We start from the raw sequence: 16768 nt of genomic DNA, 5'->3' as shown, positions 1-16768 counted from the left end.
CTGTGCTGCATTGCATTCTATGGGGGCTGTGGTGCATTGCATTCTATGGGGGCTGTGCTGTATTACATTCTATGGGGGCTGTGCTGCATTACATTCTATGGGGGCTGGCTGGATTACATTCTATAGGGGCTGTGCTGCATTGCATTCTATGGGGGCTGTGCTGCATTACATTCTATGGGGGCTGTGCTGCATTACATTCTATGGGGGCTGGCTGAATTACATTCTATGGTGGCTGGCTGCATTACATTCTATGGGGGCTGGCTGCATTACATTTAATGGGGGATGGCTGCATTATATTCTATGGGGCTGCTCTGTATTACATTCTATGGGGGCTGTGCTGTATTACATTCTATGGGGAGGCTGTATTACATTCTATGGGGGCTACATTATATTCCATAGGGGGTTGTATTATATTCTGTGGGGAGGTGGGCTGTATTATATTCTATGGGGGGCTGTATTACATTCTATGGGGGGCTGTATTACATTCTCTGGGGGCTACATTATATTCTATGGGGGGCTGTATTATATTCTATGATGGGTGATTGCATCATACTCTATGAGTGGGCTACATTATATTGTATGGGGAGCTGTATTATACTATATGAGGAGGGCTGCATGGTATTGTATGGAGGGGCTACATTATATTCTATGGGGGGCTGCATTATGCCCTATGAGGGGGCTGCCATATACATGCAGGGGCTGCATTATACTATATGGGGGGCTGAATTATATTCTCTGGGGGTTACATTATACTCAGGTGGCTACAATATATTCTGTGGGGTGGCTGCATTATACTCTGGAGTGGCATCATTATACTATACAGTATTTGGGCTGCATTATACTGTATCGAGGACTATGGGGAATACATTATACTATATGAAGAACTATGGGGTGCATTATACTATGGGAAGTGAATTGTACTACATGGATGACAATGGCGGTGCATTATACTATATGGAGCACTATGAGGAGTGTATTATACTATTTGGAGGACTGTGGCAGTACAATATACTATATGGAGGACTGAGCAGTGTATTATACTATATAGAGGACTGAACAGTGTATTTTAATATATGGAGGACTATGAGGAGTGTATTATACTATATGGAGGACTGAGGAGTGTATTATACTATATGGAGGACTGAGGAGTGTATTATACTATATGGAGGACTGAGGAGTGTATTATACTATATGGGAAACTGAGGAGTGTATTATACTATATGGAGGACTGAGGTGCACATTATAATATATGGAGGACTATGGGGTGTATTATACTAAACATGCAAAATGTTGCCTATTCATCAAGTGATTGGATTGTTTATGTGGGAAAAGAAATCCTTGTTCTCACAGCACATCGCCGGTGTAAACTGTAGTTGTGCTGCTGATGACATGATACTGTATGGGGACAGATTGATCTAATTGTGATTGTTCTGTCCCCATCATTCTTTCTCAGTTGGTGTAAAGAGGCCGGGAAACAATCGAACGACTTCACTATTGTCGATCACACTCGTTTAGCGGCCTGAGATCAGTGCATGTAAATACAGCAGAAATGCTTCGCAGGGAGACCAGGCAAGGATGATGACAGTTGTAGTTAGCACCCGACGCCTGGGAATAGCGCTAACTCTACTGCTTTTCCCAGCCGCCAAAGCATTTAATTCTAGTATGTGTAATGATTTTTAGGGTTGATGTTAGCTGCGTAATGTCAGCTGCTTTCAATCCCTGGTGTAAGTAATGGAGAGGTGTCTATCAGACACCCCCAATACTAGCCCAGACCTGGCGAGACCCAACGACTCTGAAGAGTGGTGACGGTAGTAACAATACCGCTCTTCACAGTCGCCGAGCTCAGCGCAAGACCCGGAATATCTGAAGAGCGGCGACATTACTGATGTCACTGCTCTTCAGAGTCACCTGGTCTCGTGCTGCGCAGCGGAACCAAAAGTGGCTGTAGGCAAAGTTTATGGAGCATCAGAATGAGGTTCCATAGCCTTTGGTCATCTCAATCCCTTCATTATCTACGAGATCCAGTTATGTAGGTAAAGTAGCGGCTTTTCTTGGTACTGCAACTAAAAGCAATAAATAGGACCGAGCTGTAATCCTGGATACAGCTGTGATTACATGTTATATAGTCGTGTTACACTCCCCTCACTTCTTGTAACCTACAAGTGTGCAAAGATATTATACAGTCACCATGTGACAAGTGGGCCTGTGTAACTTCAAATGCCAGGGCTGAATTTTAGTCCCAGTCCGGCCCTGGTTGTGTCTATGCAACTGCAGGTTGTGAACAGGAGGCCTCAGCGCCTCCTTCCTGGACAGCAAACTGGGAAGGGTGTAACACAGAGGAAGGGCCAGTGGTTTCACCGTCAGACACAGAAATTGTACCCAGGTGTTCCGCCCACCTACAGGGGTGCTGCATATATGAGCAGTATATGACGTATGCTAACAGGTATTATGTTGAATTTCCCTTTATAAAGGGATGTGTAGGTAAGCTTTCCAAACTAGAAGCATATATATAGAGCATGTTTCATTACTCATATTATTATTATTCTGTGTAAGGCTGAAACCTGAATAATTGTGTGGAGCATATTAATGCATTTAAGTTCCAAGATGTCCAAGTGCGCAACCAAAAATCAGGCTACCAGATACACAATCAATCTGGGTAGCGATAAATTAAGCAAGCGTCACATTTTACCAGTGGCAATAATTTTCATTACTCAGCTGCTGCAGTGTGTCAGCAAGGCAATATACAAAAAAAAATCGTAATTTTGGTAGTGGATAAAACCCTCCCTATTTCACCCTAATCGCACAGTCTGTTCCTAATAATAAAATATACAACACAATGGAAAATAGCAGAGATCTGCAGCATGTACTTGCAATGATGCCAACACCCAGGTGCTTACCTTTTACTTTCCCTCTTATTAAATCTCTCCCTACGCTATCCCCATCTAACAAAGAACTAATCTTCACAATCTTCCGCTCTTAAAAGAGCTTTTTGGAATGAATACGCTCTTTTCACTCTTCCTACGCTGAAACTACGCCCTCTCTACCCGGTTTCCGGCTGCAATGTGCGCAAGTTGGTGCTGGCAGCCTTTAAATATCCTCTATGACGCTGTAAGGCCAGCCAATCACAGTAATGCCACACCAAAGATGGCGCCGGCATTACTGTGATTGGCAAGCCAGCCCAGCATGTTCATGGACTGCAAATAAAGCTCCAAGCATGCTGGTGGGTCACTCGAATATATGGAGGCAAATACCACAAATTATTCACCGAATAATGACCTAATACTGTACTATTTGTGCGAGTAACAAATAGGGCCGAATGTATTGGCTCATCACTAATCATAGGCATTAACTGGGCAAGTGCAAAATAAGCAGCTAAAGTCTCAGACACATAACTAGATTGGAAATACAGAAATACCAATATGATACCGCAATCTGCCTCCTAATTTTACCCAGTGGCACACAGAGCACCGTTCTCATGGCTCACAGAGGCGCCATACTGTATATCTGTTCTGTAGATCTATACTGCAGCCTTTCTAGGGCCATATATTAGTAGCTGCTTTTAAATACAAATTCGGTTTAAATTTCTCACCATGTTCCAGATATCGGTGTCATGAAAGTGAATGAAATCATGTCTCATTTACTGACCATGTTACTGTGTTTGAAAGTTTGTTAAAACTTATCAGTGAATTACATTCTAGACTGATATTTTATACTAACCCAACCAGCTGGTTAATCAGGGAAAGGACAGCGAGACAATAGTGCCATAGACAATTCTAATGATAAATTGAAATGTTTGTTTGTTAATTCTAATCTAGCAAAATCCTTTCATTCTTTCCGTTATCTGTCATTTACAGACAAACTCTTTGCCATTGAGAAATACAAGTTTAGTCTGACTCCTGTGTTTTTGGAAGGTGTCGGCAGCCCTCACATTACATATGAATTCTCTAAAGGTAAGAATATTATATAAAATAATGCATGTTTTTACCTAAACCACAAAGTACTGTAACCAAATGGTTTTAATAAAACTACCAGTTTAGAAATCTTGATGGCATAGTGTGACCATATGTGCAAGGATATAACTACTATAATACTACCCCCTATGTACCGGAATGTAAATACTATAATACTGCTCCTATGTAGAAGAATATAACTACTATAATATTGCTCCTATGTACAAGAATATAACTATTATAATACTGCCCCTATGTAGAAGAATATAACTACTATAATATTGCTCCTATGTACAAGAATATAACTACTATAATACTGCCCCTATGTAGAAGAATATAACTACTATAATACTGCCCCCTATGTACAAGAATAAGACTACTATAATACTGCCCCTATGTACAAGAATATAACTACTATAATACTGCTCCTATGTACAAGAATATAACTACTATAATACTACCCCCTATGTACAGGAATATAACTACTATAATACTGCCCCTATGTACAAGAATATAACTACTATAATACTGCCCCTATGTACAAGAATATAACTACTATAATACTGCCCCTATGTACAAGAATATAACTACTATAATACTGCTCCTATGTACAAGAATATAACTACTATAATACTACCCCCTATGTACAGGAATATAACTACTATAATACTGCTCCTATGTAGAAGAATATAACTACTATAATATTGCTCCCATCTACCAGAATATAACTACTATAATACTACCCCCTATGTACAGGAATATAACTACTATAATACTGCTCCTATGTAGAAGAATATAGCTACTATAATATTGCTCCTATGTACAAGAATATAACTACTATAATACTGCCCCTATGTAGAAGAATATAACTACTATAATACTGCCCCCTATGCAGAAGAATATAACTACTATAATACTGCTCCTATGTACAAGAATATAACTACTATACTACTGCCCCCTATGTAGAGGAATATAACTACTATAATACTACCCCCTATGTACACGAATATAACTTCTATAATACTGCCCCCTATGTACAAGAATATAACTACTATAATACTGCTCCTATGTACAAGAATATAACTACTATAATACTACCCCCTATGTACAGGAATATAACTACTATAATACTGCCCCTATGTACAAGAATATAACTACTATAATACTGCCCCTATGTACAAGAATATAACTACTATACTACTGCCCCTATATACAAGAATATAACTAATATAATACTGCCCCCTATGTAGAGGAATATAACTACTATAATACTACCCCCTATGTACAGGAATATAACTACTATAATATTGCTCCTATGTAAAAGAATATAACTACTATAATACTGCCCCTATGTAGAAGAATATAACTACTATAATACTGCCCCTATGCAGAAGAATATAACTACTATAATACTGCTCCTATGTACAAGAATATAACTACTATAATACTGCCCTTATGTACAAGAATATGACTACTATAATACTACCCTATGCACAAGAATATAGCTAGTATAATATTGATCCTATGTACAAGAATATAACTACTATAATACTACCCCCTATGTACAAGAATATAACTACTATAATACTGCTCCTTAGTGATGAGCGAATATACTCGTTACTCGAGATTTCTCGAGCATGCTCGGGTGTCCTCCGAGTATTTTTTAGTGCTCGGAGATTTAGTTTTTCTTGCCGCAGCTGAATGATTTACATCTGTTAGCCAGCATAAGTACATGTGGGGATTCCCTAGCAACCAGGCAACCCCCACATATACTTATGCTGGCTAACCGATGTAAAATACTCGGAGGACACCCGAGCGTGCTCGAGAAATCTCGAGTAACGAGTATATTCGCTCATCACTACTTCTCCTATGTACAAGAATATAACTACTAAAATACTGCCCCTATGTAAAAGAATATAACTACTATAATAGTGCCCCCTATGTAGAAGAATATAACTGCTATAATACTGCCCACTATGTACAACAATATAACTACTATAATACTGCCCCCTATGTACAAGAATACGACTACTATAATACTGCTCCTATGTACAAGAATATAACTACTATAATACTGCTCCTATGTACAAGAATATAACTACTATACTACTGCCCCTATATACAAGAATATAACTAATATAATACTGCCCCCTATGTAGAGGAATATAACTACTATAATACTACCCCCTATGTACAGGAATATAACTACTATAATACTGCCCCTATGTACAAGAATATAACTACTATAATACTGCCCCTATGTACAAGAATATAACTACTATACTACTGCCCCTATATACAAGAATATAACTAATATAATACTGCCCCCTATGTAGAGGAATATAACTACTATAATACTACCCCCTATGTACAGGAATATAACTACTATAATACTGCCCCCTATGTACAAGAATATAACTACTATAATACTGCTCCTATCTACCAGAATATAACTACTATAATACTACCCCCTATGTACAGGAATATAACTACTATAATACTGCTCCTATGTAGAAGAATATAACTACTATAATATTGCTCCTATGTACAAGAATATAACTACTATAATACTGCCCCTATGTAGAAGAATATAACTACTATAATACTGCCCCCTATGCAGAAGAATATAACTACTATAATACTGCTCCTATGTACAAGAATATAACTACTATAATACTGCCTCTATGTAGAAGAATATAACTACTATAATACTGCCCCCTATGCAGAAGAATATAACTACTATAATACTGCTCCTATGTACAAGAATATAACTACTATAATACTGCCCTTATGTACAAGAATATGACTACTATAATACTACCCTATGCACAAGAATATAGCTAGTATAATATTGATCCTATGTACAAGAATATAACTACTATAATACTGCCCCCTATGTACAAGAATATAACTATTATAATACTGCCCCTATGTACAAGAATATAACTACTATAATACTGCTCCTGTGTACAAGAATATAACTACTATAATACTGCCCCTATGTACAAGAATATAACTACTATAATACTACCCCCTATGTACAAGAATATAACTACTATAATACTGCTCCTTAGTGATGAGCGAATATACTCGTTACTCGAGATTTCTCGAGCACGCTCGGGTGTCCTCCGAGTATTTTTTAGTGCTCGGAGATTTAGTTTTTATTGCCGCAGCTGAATGATTTACATCTGTTAGCCAGCATAAGTACATGTGGGGATTCCCTAGCAACCAGGCAACCCCCACATATACTTATGCTGGCTAACCGATGTAAATCATTCAGCTGCGGCAATAAAAACTAAATCTCCGAGCACTAAAAAATACTCGGAGGACACCCGAGCGTGCTCGAGAAATCTCGAGTAACGAGTATATTCGCTCATCACTACTTCTCCTATGTACAAGAATATAACTACTAAAATACTGCCCCTATGTAAAAGAATATAACTACTATAATAGTGCCCCCTATGTAGAAGAATATAACTGCTATAATACTGCCCGCTATGTACAACAATATAACTACTATAATACTGCCCCCTATGTACAAGAATACGACTACTATAATACTGCTCCTATGTACAAGAATATAACTACTATAATACTGCTCCTATGTACAAGAATATAACTACTATAATACTGCTCCTATGTACAAGAATATAACTACTATAATACTGCCCTATGTACAAGAATATAACTACTATAATACTGCCCCCTATGTACATTAATATAACTACTATAATACTGCCTCTATGTACAAGAATATAACTACTATAATACTGCCCCTATGTAGAAGAATATAACTACTATAATACTGTCCCTATATACATTAATATAACTACTATAATACTGCCCCCTATGTACAAGAATATAACTGCTATAATACTGCTCCCTATTTACAAGAATATAACTACTACAATTCTGCTCCTATATAGTTTTTTGGGGGGCAGTAATATAAATAGAAATCTGTTACAATGGCTCACCTTATACACTCACCGGCCACTTTATTAGGTACACCATGCTAGTAACGGGTTGGACCCCCTTTTGCCTTCAGAACTGCCTCAATTCTTCGTGGCATAGATTCAACAAGGTGCTGGAAGCATTCCTCAGAGATTTTGGTCCATATTGACATGATGGCATCACACAGTTGCCGCAGATTTGTCGGCTGCACATCCCAAAGATGCTCCATACAAGGCAGGATGGATCCATGCTTTCATGTTGTTTACGCCAAATTCTGACCCTACCATCCGAATGTCGCAGCAGAAATCGAGACTCATCAGACCAAGCAACGTTTTTCCAATCTTCTACTGTCCAATTTCGATGAGCTTGTACAAATTGTAGCCTCAGTTTCCTGTTCTTAGCTGAAAGGAGTGGTACCCGGTGTGGTCTTCTGCTGCTGTAGCCCATCTGCCTCAAAGTTCGACGCACTGTGCGTTCAGAGATGCTCTTAGGCCTACCTTGGTTGTAACGGGTGGCGATTTGAGTCACTGTTGCCTTTCTATCAGCTCGAACCAGTCTGCCCATTCTCCTCTGACCTCTGGCATCAACAAGGCATTTCCGCCCACAGAACTGCCGCTCACTGGATTTTTTTTCTTTTTCGGACCATTCTCTGTAAACCCTAGAGATGGTTGTGCGTGAAAATCCCAGTAGATCAGCAGTTTCTGAAATACTCAGACCAGCCCTTCTGGCACCAACAACCATGCCACGTTCAAAGGCACTCAAATCACCTTTCTTCCCCATACTGATGCTCGGTTTGAACTGCAGGAGATTGTCTTGACCATGTCTACATGCCTAAATGCACTGAGTTGCCGCCATGTGATTGGCTGATTAGAAATTAAGTGTTAACAAGAAGTTGGACAGGTGTACCTAATAAAGTGGCCAGTGAGTGTATATCCTTAGCTCCATCTTTTGTATAATATTGCTCCCAATTTGTTTTGACCATTTAGTAAACAATTTTGATACATTGCACTGTTCTGTGATGATTGTGTTGATTACAGCTGATTTTATGTTTTTTTTTATCCATTTAGTGGACACAGATGAAATACAGAATAACACAGGCTTATACATTATTTTACCTGTGATTACCGCAACGTCTTTTCTGCTAGTGATAACTCTTGCAATATCACATCAAAGGTACTTTATATTTTGCTCAAATTCTATAGTTTGTTTACTTTATGTCAGTACATTTAAACATATATATTTGCAACTACTCTTTATTGTAAAGCATCCAATATAAAAAATAAGGCACTTTGCAAATAGCTTTGCTGCAAAAGTCTTCTACTATACTTGTTTTCTGTTGTTTCCATTAACTATGAGATGACCAGCTGGTCACTGACTAGATGTTAAAGGGAGGTATTACCTTCATGAGAAAATCATACAAAATAATTTGGCTTCTTCTTATGTATAATTTTAGATGTCTGATGTACTTTTTCCAGCAATATCTGTCATTTATTGTATTTCAGAATGAAGCGATTGTTCTGGAAGGAAGTGCCCAACCCTAAATACTGCTCCTGGGCTCAAGGAGTCAATTTTCAAAAGGTTAGTTCATCCACATTAGTTGAGTTATTTTGGTCTGAGCATTTACGAGAGTGTGTTCAGTAGAAAGTGTTCCTGAAAAATCATATTAAGTTATTAAATCTAAACATAAATTATCCATTATTGAGATTCGTGAGCTTTCCTCTAATCTAGTTACTGTGTTTCCCGGCATGAACAAGAATAACTAAGAATAAATAATTGCATTTTTGTCCAGCCAGATACATTAGAAAACCTTTTCATGAAGCATCGTCAACACCTGGCGCACAACTTCCCATTTATTTTAGAACCTGAATCTATTTTTGAAAACCTGAATATTGATAAAGGATGGAAGAGAGAAGACATAGACAATGTCTCGATAGTTGACCGGTTGACAGATGATCATGATTCTGCGTGTGCCACAAGCCATTTTAGCAGCAGCTGCACGTACGAAGATGAACCCGAGACTTCAATATATAGAGATATCTCTTGCCAATCCAGTGTAAAATATGCCACCATAATCGGCAACCCTCATCAAGCCAAACCAGGCATCAATGAACGAAAAATTAGCGTCAGCTCCGGAGATGGATGTTTTTTGACAAATAATCCTATCGTTATCGGGAATATGGAAGAAAAGACACAAGCATTTCTTTTCATGGCCGGATTACATACAAAGGAACCAAAGATGATGTCTTCAAACTCTACTGTATCTTCTGAAGGGTTTTCTGAGCCTACTGATCAGGAGGAAAGTTTTGAAGGAGACAGTCCGGAGAGAAATCTGTACTACTTGGGTCTTGATCCCAATGAAAATAATGAACAAGACAATTATTTCTCAAAAAATCCCTACCACATCCAAGAAAATATATCATATCAGGAGCTGAACTTTCGGAGAGAAAAATCTTCCAAGATAATAGAAAATGACTATGGGCAACCTGGTTTTCTGAAGCGAACGTTGCGTCCGTACATGCCACAGTTTCAGAGCCAGTCTCCGGATGACACAGAGGTGTTTGATATGTGTACGTGATACATAGTCTATAATGCATCGCACGCATTCAATCAAGAATGTACAAAGATAATCATTTCACAAAGGGTGGATTGAGTATTTGGGTTTCCGAGGGTTATAGACCGATTGGCTCTCTGTTGCTTTCCACTTTGGTGATGGGTCCTTGAAGTTGATACCTCCAGAAACCATCCGTACTCCACTCACAGCATTTGATCTTTAGTTGGACAATTGGCTTAATGTGATGTCACTGCATCTGCCTTGTGACATCACTAACCCTTGTCTGGAGGTCCAGCTGCAGTCAGTATAGGATATGTGTCGCATTTGTTAGATTGAGAGTAATTTTATAGAAAGCACATTCTCTTCATAGAGCAAATTAATTGCATGCTCTGTGTAACCTGGGGTAAAACTATACCCTAAAGTGATCCACTAGGACAGGATAATTAAAATTTGGCAACTTAGATAAATGCAGTCTTGGTATTGGAGACTAGATGTTATTCTGACACATATACATAGTAAGACAGTGAGCGAGGTATAGGCATTTTTGGTCCCTGTAGAGACCGTAATTGGATAGTATCAGAAAAAACATAGATTACCTAGACTCTATGTACATGGATTGCACTAGAGTAAAGGACAACTCTACTTTTAACATTTGGCCAGATTTTAAAGGTGTTCTGTTCCTTTAAATAAGAGCAGAAATCAAATTTATAAACTGTCTATACAGAAAAGTTAGTTTGGTATAACTACAGAATGATGCCACAGCAATTACTGGATGGAGAGGAATATAAGTATCAGTATCATATACTGTACACTGCCATAATTTCTCATTATCACTCTTCTTTTCTGCATAGAAACTTATACATTTGCTGTCCAAGTGGCCACCATTTCAGTACAAGTACTTTATTGTACTTAAGAGGATACATGACATTCTTTCTGCTGTACAACATACTGCTTTTCCTTGTTATACAGACTTTTTTTTAGATCCCATTCAATCGGGAAGCATGATGAAATTGCTGCTATAGAAGGCAAACTAGCAGGACAAGATAGAAAAGTGCGAAAATATCTTTTACTGCAAACCATTGAGGAAACATTAAGTAGGAAATTGCCTGGGCCTAACATTTTCAGGAGAACCTGAAGGAAGATGCCGCAGGTGAAAAGTAGTTTTATAGGACATGCATTTAAAGGAACAGATGACCATTTCTTACATAGTCCCGTTTTCCAGAGCAGAAGCCCTTCGCTGTAGTTGTTCATGGCTGTAGCTTATAGAGAGTGGGTTCCAGACAGGAGCCTTCGTTGTATGATTTCCATATGGCCTTATAGGATATTCGGACAGGGATGGCACTTATGGTATTTCCACTGTACAGTTTTGGTCAACTACAAATATTCTATGATGTTATTAAAGACCATTTTATTGCATTCTACCAGTAAAGTGGCTTTCACCCTATCGATATAAAGCTATTTTTGAATTCTGTTGTATATTTTACCCTAAACTCAAAGATGTATAAATTGTAAGACTATTTTTGTATATGTACCCTACATGAAGATGTTCAGATAAATGTTATATTTTTGTGTCTCAACAATCTCAAGAGTTATAAAAAAAAATTTAAATAAACGGAAATTATTTAGGTTCGTTCTTACAATGATCTCCATTAGGAATAGGAGTAGAGCTTTAAACTTTGATCCCAATCGAGATTTGTAATCAGTAAGTCACCATATGTGTAAATTTTAGGATCTGCGGTTGCCACTTGCAAAGTTTTTTCTCTTTTATGCATCTATCACAGCAAGAAGTACAAGCATGAAGTGAAGAAACAATCAAATCTTGAGGATCATTCAACGAAAAAAAAAGTCTATAACCAAAAGCATAAGGGTATGTGCACACGCTGCAGAATGGTGTGCGGATTTTTCCGCACTGATTTTGGTAAATCCGCAGGTAAACCTCACTGTGGAATTACCGCTGATTCACCGTGGTTTTTCCGCAGTTTTTGTGCGGATTCCACCTGTGCTTTTACACCTGCGGATTCCTATTGAGGAACAGGTGTAAACCGCTGCGGAATCCGCACAAAGAATTGACATGCTGCGGAATATAAACCGCTGCGTTTCTGCATTTTTTTTTTCCACAGCATGTGCACTGCGGATTTGGTTTTCCATAGGTTTATATGGTACTGTAAACTCATGGAAAACTGCTGCAGATCCGCAGCGTCAAATCTGCTGCGTATCCACAGCAAAATCCACAACGTGTGCACACAGCCTAAAAAAACTGACTCGGTGCATGTCATTGCCTCCAACAACACTACACAGTCCTTGCCAATATTATGCAGTTACCGATCACCCCTTTACATTACGCCTCTCTTTAAAGGGACATTCTGGGTTAGAAAACTAGTACTTAAATACCGTTTTGGGAAATTTTTAGTTATCATGGAAGTGAGGTATTCCCGTTTCCAGGATTAATGTTGAGCACTTACAGTAGAGGACATGACAAGTCAATGCACTGGACAAGGCATTCATTTTAATTCTAAGGCTATGTGCGCACAGTTTTTAGTTTTTTTTTTAGCAGGTGCTCTCCTAACAAATGCCTGAAACATTTCTCAACACGCATTTGATAGATTCTCCCAATTCATTTTGATTGTAAAATCACTTTGCCGTTAATAAATTCATCGTTTTGAGTGTTTGTTTTTTTTCTACTTCAGGTATTGAAAAATGCCTGGTGGGTAAAAAAACAAAGTGGATGTCACTTCTTTGAATGGGAGTCTAATGGGAACCACTCCAAACTTGGCACTGTCAAATCAAAAAGCTGCAAAAAAAACCTCTTCCAAAATGCATTGGGGAAAAAAAAGCCAGCAGTCGTTTTCTTGATGCAGCTTTGCTTGCAGTCTTGCCATTGTTTTTACGGCTTCTCTGCCGCTGGTGTCTTGTTTGCTACAAGTTAAACTATAGATAGAAGAATGAACATGTTACTTTTTATCTATTTCATGGTTTGTGAACCTTTAAACTGTTAAAAGAAGTAACAAAAGTCTAAAAAATGTGCACAGCAATGTAATTATTACATTGCTGGGCATGATATTTACTTTGTTACAGTGTGTGCACATACCCTTAAAACTCTTCAAAACCACTCATGAAATTAAACGCTTACTAATTCTCCACTAGAAAACTCATGGTTTTTGACTGTTCTAAAAACTGAGTGCACATACACTAAGGGCTCGCTTACACGCAGGATGATTATCTCATCGGAGAGAATTGGATCAATTATGGCAATGACTCTGATCAGAGTTTGAGCCGAGTGTGGCTATGTGCACATGCTGCAAATTTGTTGCGGATCCGCAGCGTTTCCGCAGCTGCGGGTCCGCAACGGTTTCCCATGCGTTTACAGTACAATGTAAACCTATGGGAAACGCAATCCGCAGTGCACATGCTGCGGAAAAAAACGTGCGGAAACAGCGGTTTATATTCCGCAGAATGTCAATTCTTTGTTCTGAATCCGCTGTCGTTTTGCACCGGCTCCATAATAGAAAACCGCAGATGTAAAACCGCAGTGGAATCCGCACAGAAACCGCGATAAATCCGCAGGAAAAACGCAGTGTTTTTGCCCTGTGGATTTATCAAATCCGCTGCGGAAAAATCCGCAGTGGACCATTGCTACGTGTGCACATACCCTGTCAGTTTACTGTGATATGATTCTGTCACATGAATCGTATTACAGGTGAGGAGAAGAAGGAGAAAGTAATTTATTCATCTTCTCCATTGTTTCTGTGTCTGTATAAGGCTTCTTTCACATTTCCGTCTTCCTCCACACGTCGAAATACGTCGGTTTGTGAAAAAACAGGATCTTGCAAATTTGTATGCAGGATCCTGTTTTTTTCCATTGACTTGTATTAGCGACGTATGGGCACACGTTATGTCCGTCGTGCACTGGATCCTGTGCATTTTGGCGGACCGTCGTCTGCTAAAAACGTTCAATGGAACGTTTTTCTGTACGTTGCATCCTGTATTTCCTACTGAGCATGCCCGTCAGGAAATCTCTCTCTTCTCCCCGGGATTTTAGACTTTAGCATTCTGGACAGCGGACCGTTAAAACACTGCATCTGCTGCCAGTATTTCCCAAACATCCGTCTGTACGTCGCGCCGACGCTTTGTGACGGCCGACTACCGACGGAAATGTGAAAGAAGCCTAAATCAGACTCCACTTGGATGACATCCGAGTGCAATAAGACGTTTTACCTGCACCCGTTAGACTTCAGTCGGTGCACTTGGTCCGATTTGTAGAGCCACTCGCAGCATGTTGCAATTTTTATCACATGCTGTATCAACATGAGAGAAAAAGGCAGATCTGCACTGCCCCATAGTATAGCATTGGGCCGAGTGCTATCCGATAAAACATCGGATAGCACTTGTCCTAGTTATAAGTTCTTGTGAGCGAGCCCTAACTCTGTAATACTCAGGCTGCCGTCACACTAGCAGTATTTGTTCAGTATTTTACATCAGTATTTGTAAGCCAAAACCAGGAGTGGAACAATCAGAGGAAAAGTATAATAGAAACATATGCACCACTTCTGCATTTATCACCCACTCCTGGTTTTGGCTTACAAATACTGATGCAAAATTCTGACCAAATACTGCTAGTGTGACGGCAGCCTTAGGCCGGGATCACACATACGTGAGATACGGCCGAGTCTCGCAGGTGAAAACCCAGCTCTGGAGCCGGCACTCCGGAGCGGAGCGTGCAGCTGCACAGCAATACATGGAGCTGCACGCTCCGCTCCGGAGTGCCGGCGCCAGAGCTGGGTTTTCACCTGCGAGACTCGGCCGCATTTCGCGTATGTGTGATCCCGGCAGGGCCGTATTTAGAGTTTCTGCTGCCCTAGGCACTTTTAGTACTGCCTCCCCCATCGGTGAGTATGACACTATCGGCAGTGACTTTGGCAAAAATCGCTGATGTGAAAGTAGCCTTTTGCAGCAGATCCGGCAGTTTTTCCGCATCTGCCGCGTAATGGATCACTTACGGCAACACTGCGTTCGGCCTCATTCATTCCCTATGGCACTTGCAGACATGTGCGGCACTTGCGGTTTTGCCGCGATCCGGCAAATGCGGTACTTGCAGCAATAGAAAAAAACACTGCTAGCAGTGTTTTTTGTATCACCGTAAGTGCAAAACCGCAATTGCCGCACATGTCCGCAAGTAGCCATCACTACCTGTCCCTGCACCTTGCTAGCTCATCCCTATCCATCCCTCCCTGACCTAAAACTATACAGCTTTAGAAAAACAATTTATTACCTGACATATTCCATTGACATATAATGAGGGCTCCAGGCTACGGCGTAGACTGGAACGGCCAGTCTCCGGGTCTCCATTCTCTCTCTGTGCACACCCTCAGTGCCTGCCTGTGCTGCTCTGTGCACAGCTCTCCCTTCACCGGACCCGCAGTAGCATACCGGCAGAGGTGTATCTAAGGTTTCTGGCACCAGGGGCAAGAATTAATTTTGGTGCCCCCCCCTCCGCCAAGGACATATGCGATTTGCACACTCAGTCATGTGCCCATGAGCTCCTCTCCCTAATGCTCTCAATGTTCAGTGAAAAACTGAGAGAAGCAGAAGAGAAGCTCGGTGTCACAGGACCATAAGTGTAAAAGTCGCATATGAGTGAAGTGTCCATGTGACAACTACTGGAACCTGCAGAGCTGAATCCTGACATCGCAGCTTCTGAATTCTCACAACGCATGCACTGCACACTTTTAGGATTCTCCCTTGCCGGTGGACGGTCATGTCAGCACAAGTATGTGATCTGTATACTTCTGACCACATTCCGACTAGAAGTGCCCGGCCTCGCTCAGTTCATTTTCATTGACGGAGGCCACACATGTCTAGTCAGCATGTGACCGCATTAATGTAAATCCCCAGCATGAGAAAATTCTGACAGCGTGCAGTGCGCACTGTGAGAATTCAGAAGTCTGCAGTCACAAAGAATGACTGTAGACTCATTACAAACCTGGACATCCCCTTTAATGCTCCTAACATAAATAAAAACATGAGAGTTAGCATCACAAATAACATTTACATCCAGGTACCTGATAGATCAGGGGCTGGCTGGCACTTTTCAGCCTGGGGGGCAATCACAAGGTAGTGGCCCTCGAGTCGCGGTGTCCCTCCTTTTCCCTGCTTACATCTGGCCATTGCATTGAAGAAGTAGAGATAACAGGCTTTAAAAACAGGCTGGTATGTAGATACGGGAACAGAACAGAGTTTACTCTGGAGATATTGGAGCAGAACCGAGCTTCCTACAGAGATATGGGTGCAGAACCGAGCTTAAGGTACCTTCACACTA

The 16768-nt window shown here is 40.1% G+C and overlaps 1 protein-coding gene across 2 annotated transcripts in view; it reads left to right on the top strand.

Annotated features, from left to right (window-relative positions):
• Positions 1-12095, top strand: part of LEPR (leptin receptor) — a 115833-nt gene extending 103738 nt beyond the window's left edge. For both annotated transcript variants that reach the window (XM_077278208.1, XM_077278206.1), the window contains exons 16-19: positions 3855-3950; positions 8969-9074; positions 9404-9479; positions 9691-12095. In XM_077278208.1, the coding sequence (XP_077134323.1) occupies positions 3855-3950; positions 8969-9074; positions 9404-9479; positions 9691-10476 (1064 nt within the window). In that variant the 3' untranslated portion in view covers positions 10477-12095. The remainder of the gene's footprint in view (positions 1-3854; positions 3951-8968; positions 9075-9403; positions 9480-9690) is intronic.
• The last annotated feature ends 4673 nt before the right edge of the window (positions 12096-16768 follow it).

The sequence above is a fragment of the Ranitomeya variabilis genome, chromosome 8, assembly GCF_051348905.1.
Source record: "Ranitomeya variabilis isolate aRanVar5 chromosome 8, aRanVar5.hap1, whole genome shotgun sequence".
In the NCBI taxonomy this organism is placed as follows: Eukaryota; Metazoa; Chordata; class Amphibia; order Anura; family Dendrobatidae; genus Ranitomeya; species Ranitomeya variabilis.
Note: the sequence above shows the minus strand (reverse complement) of the source record. Positions and strands in the feature narration are given on the sequence as shown.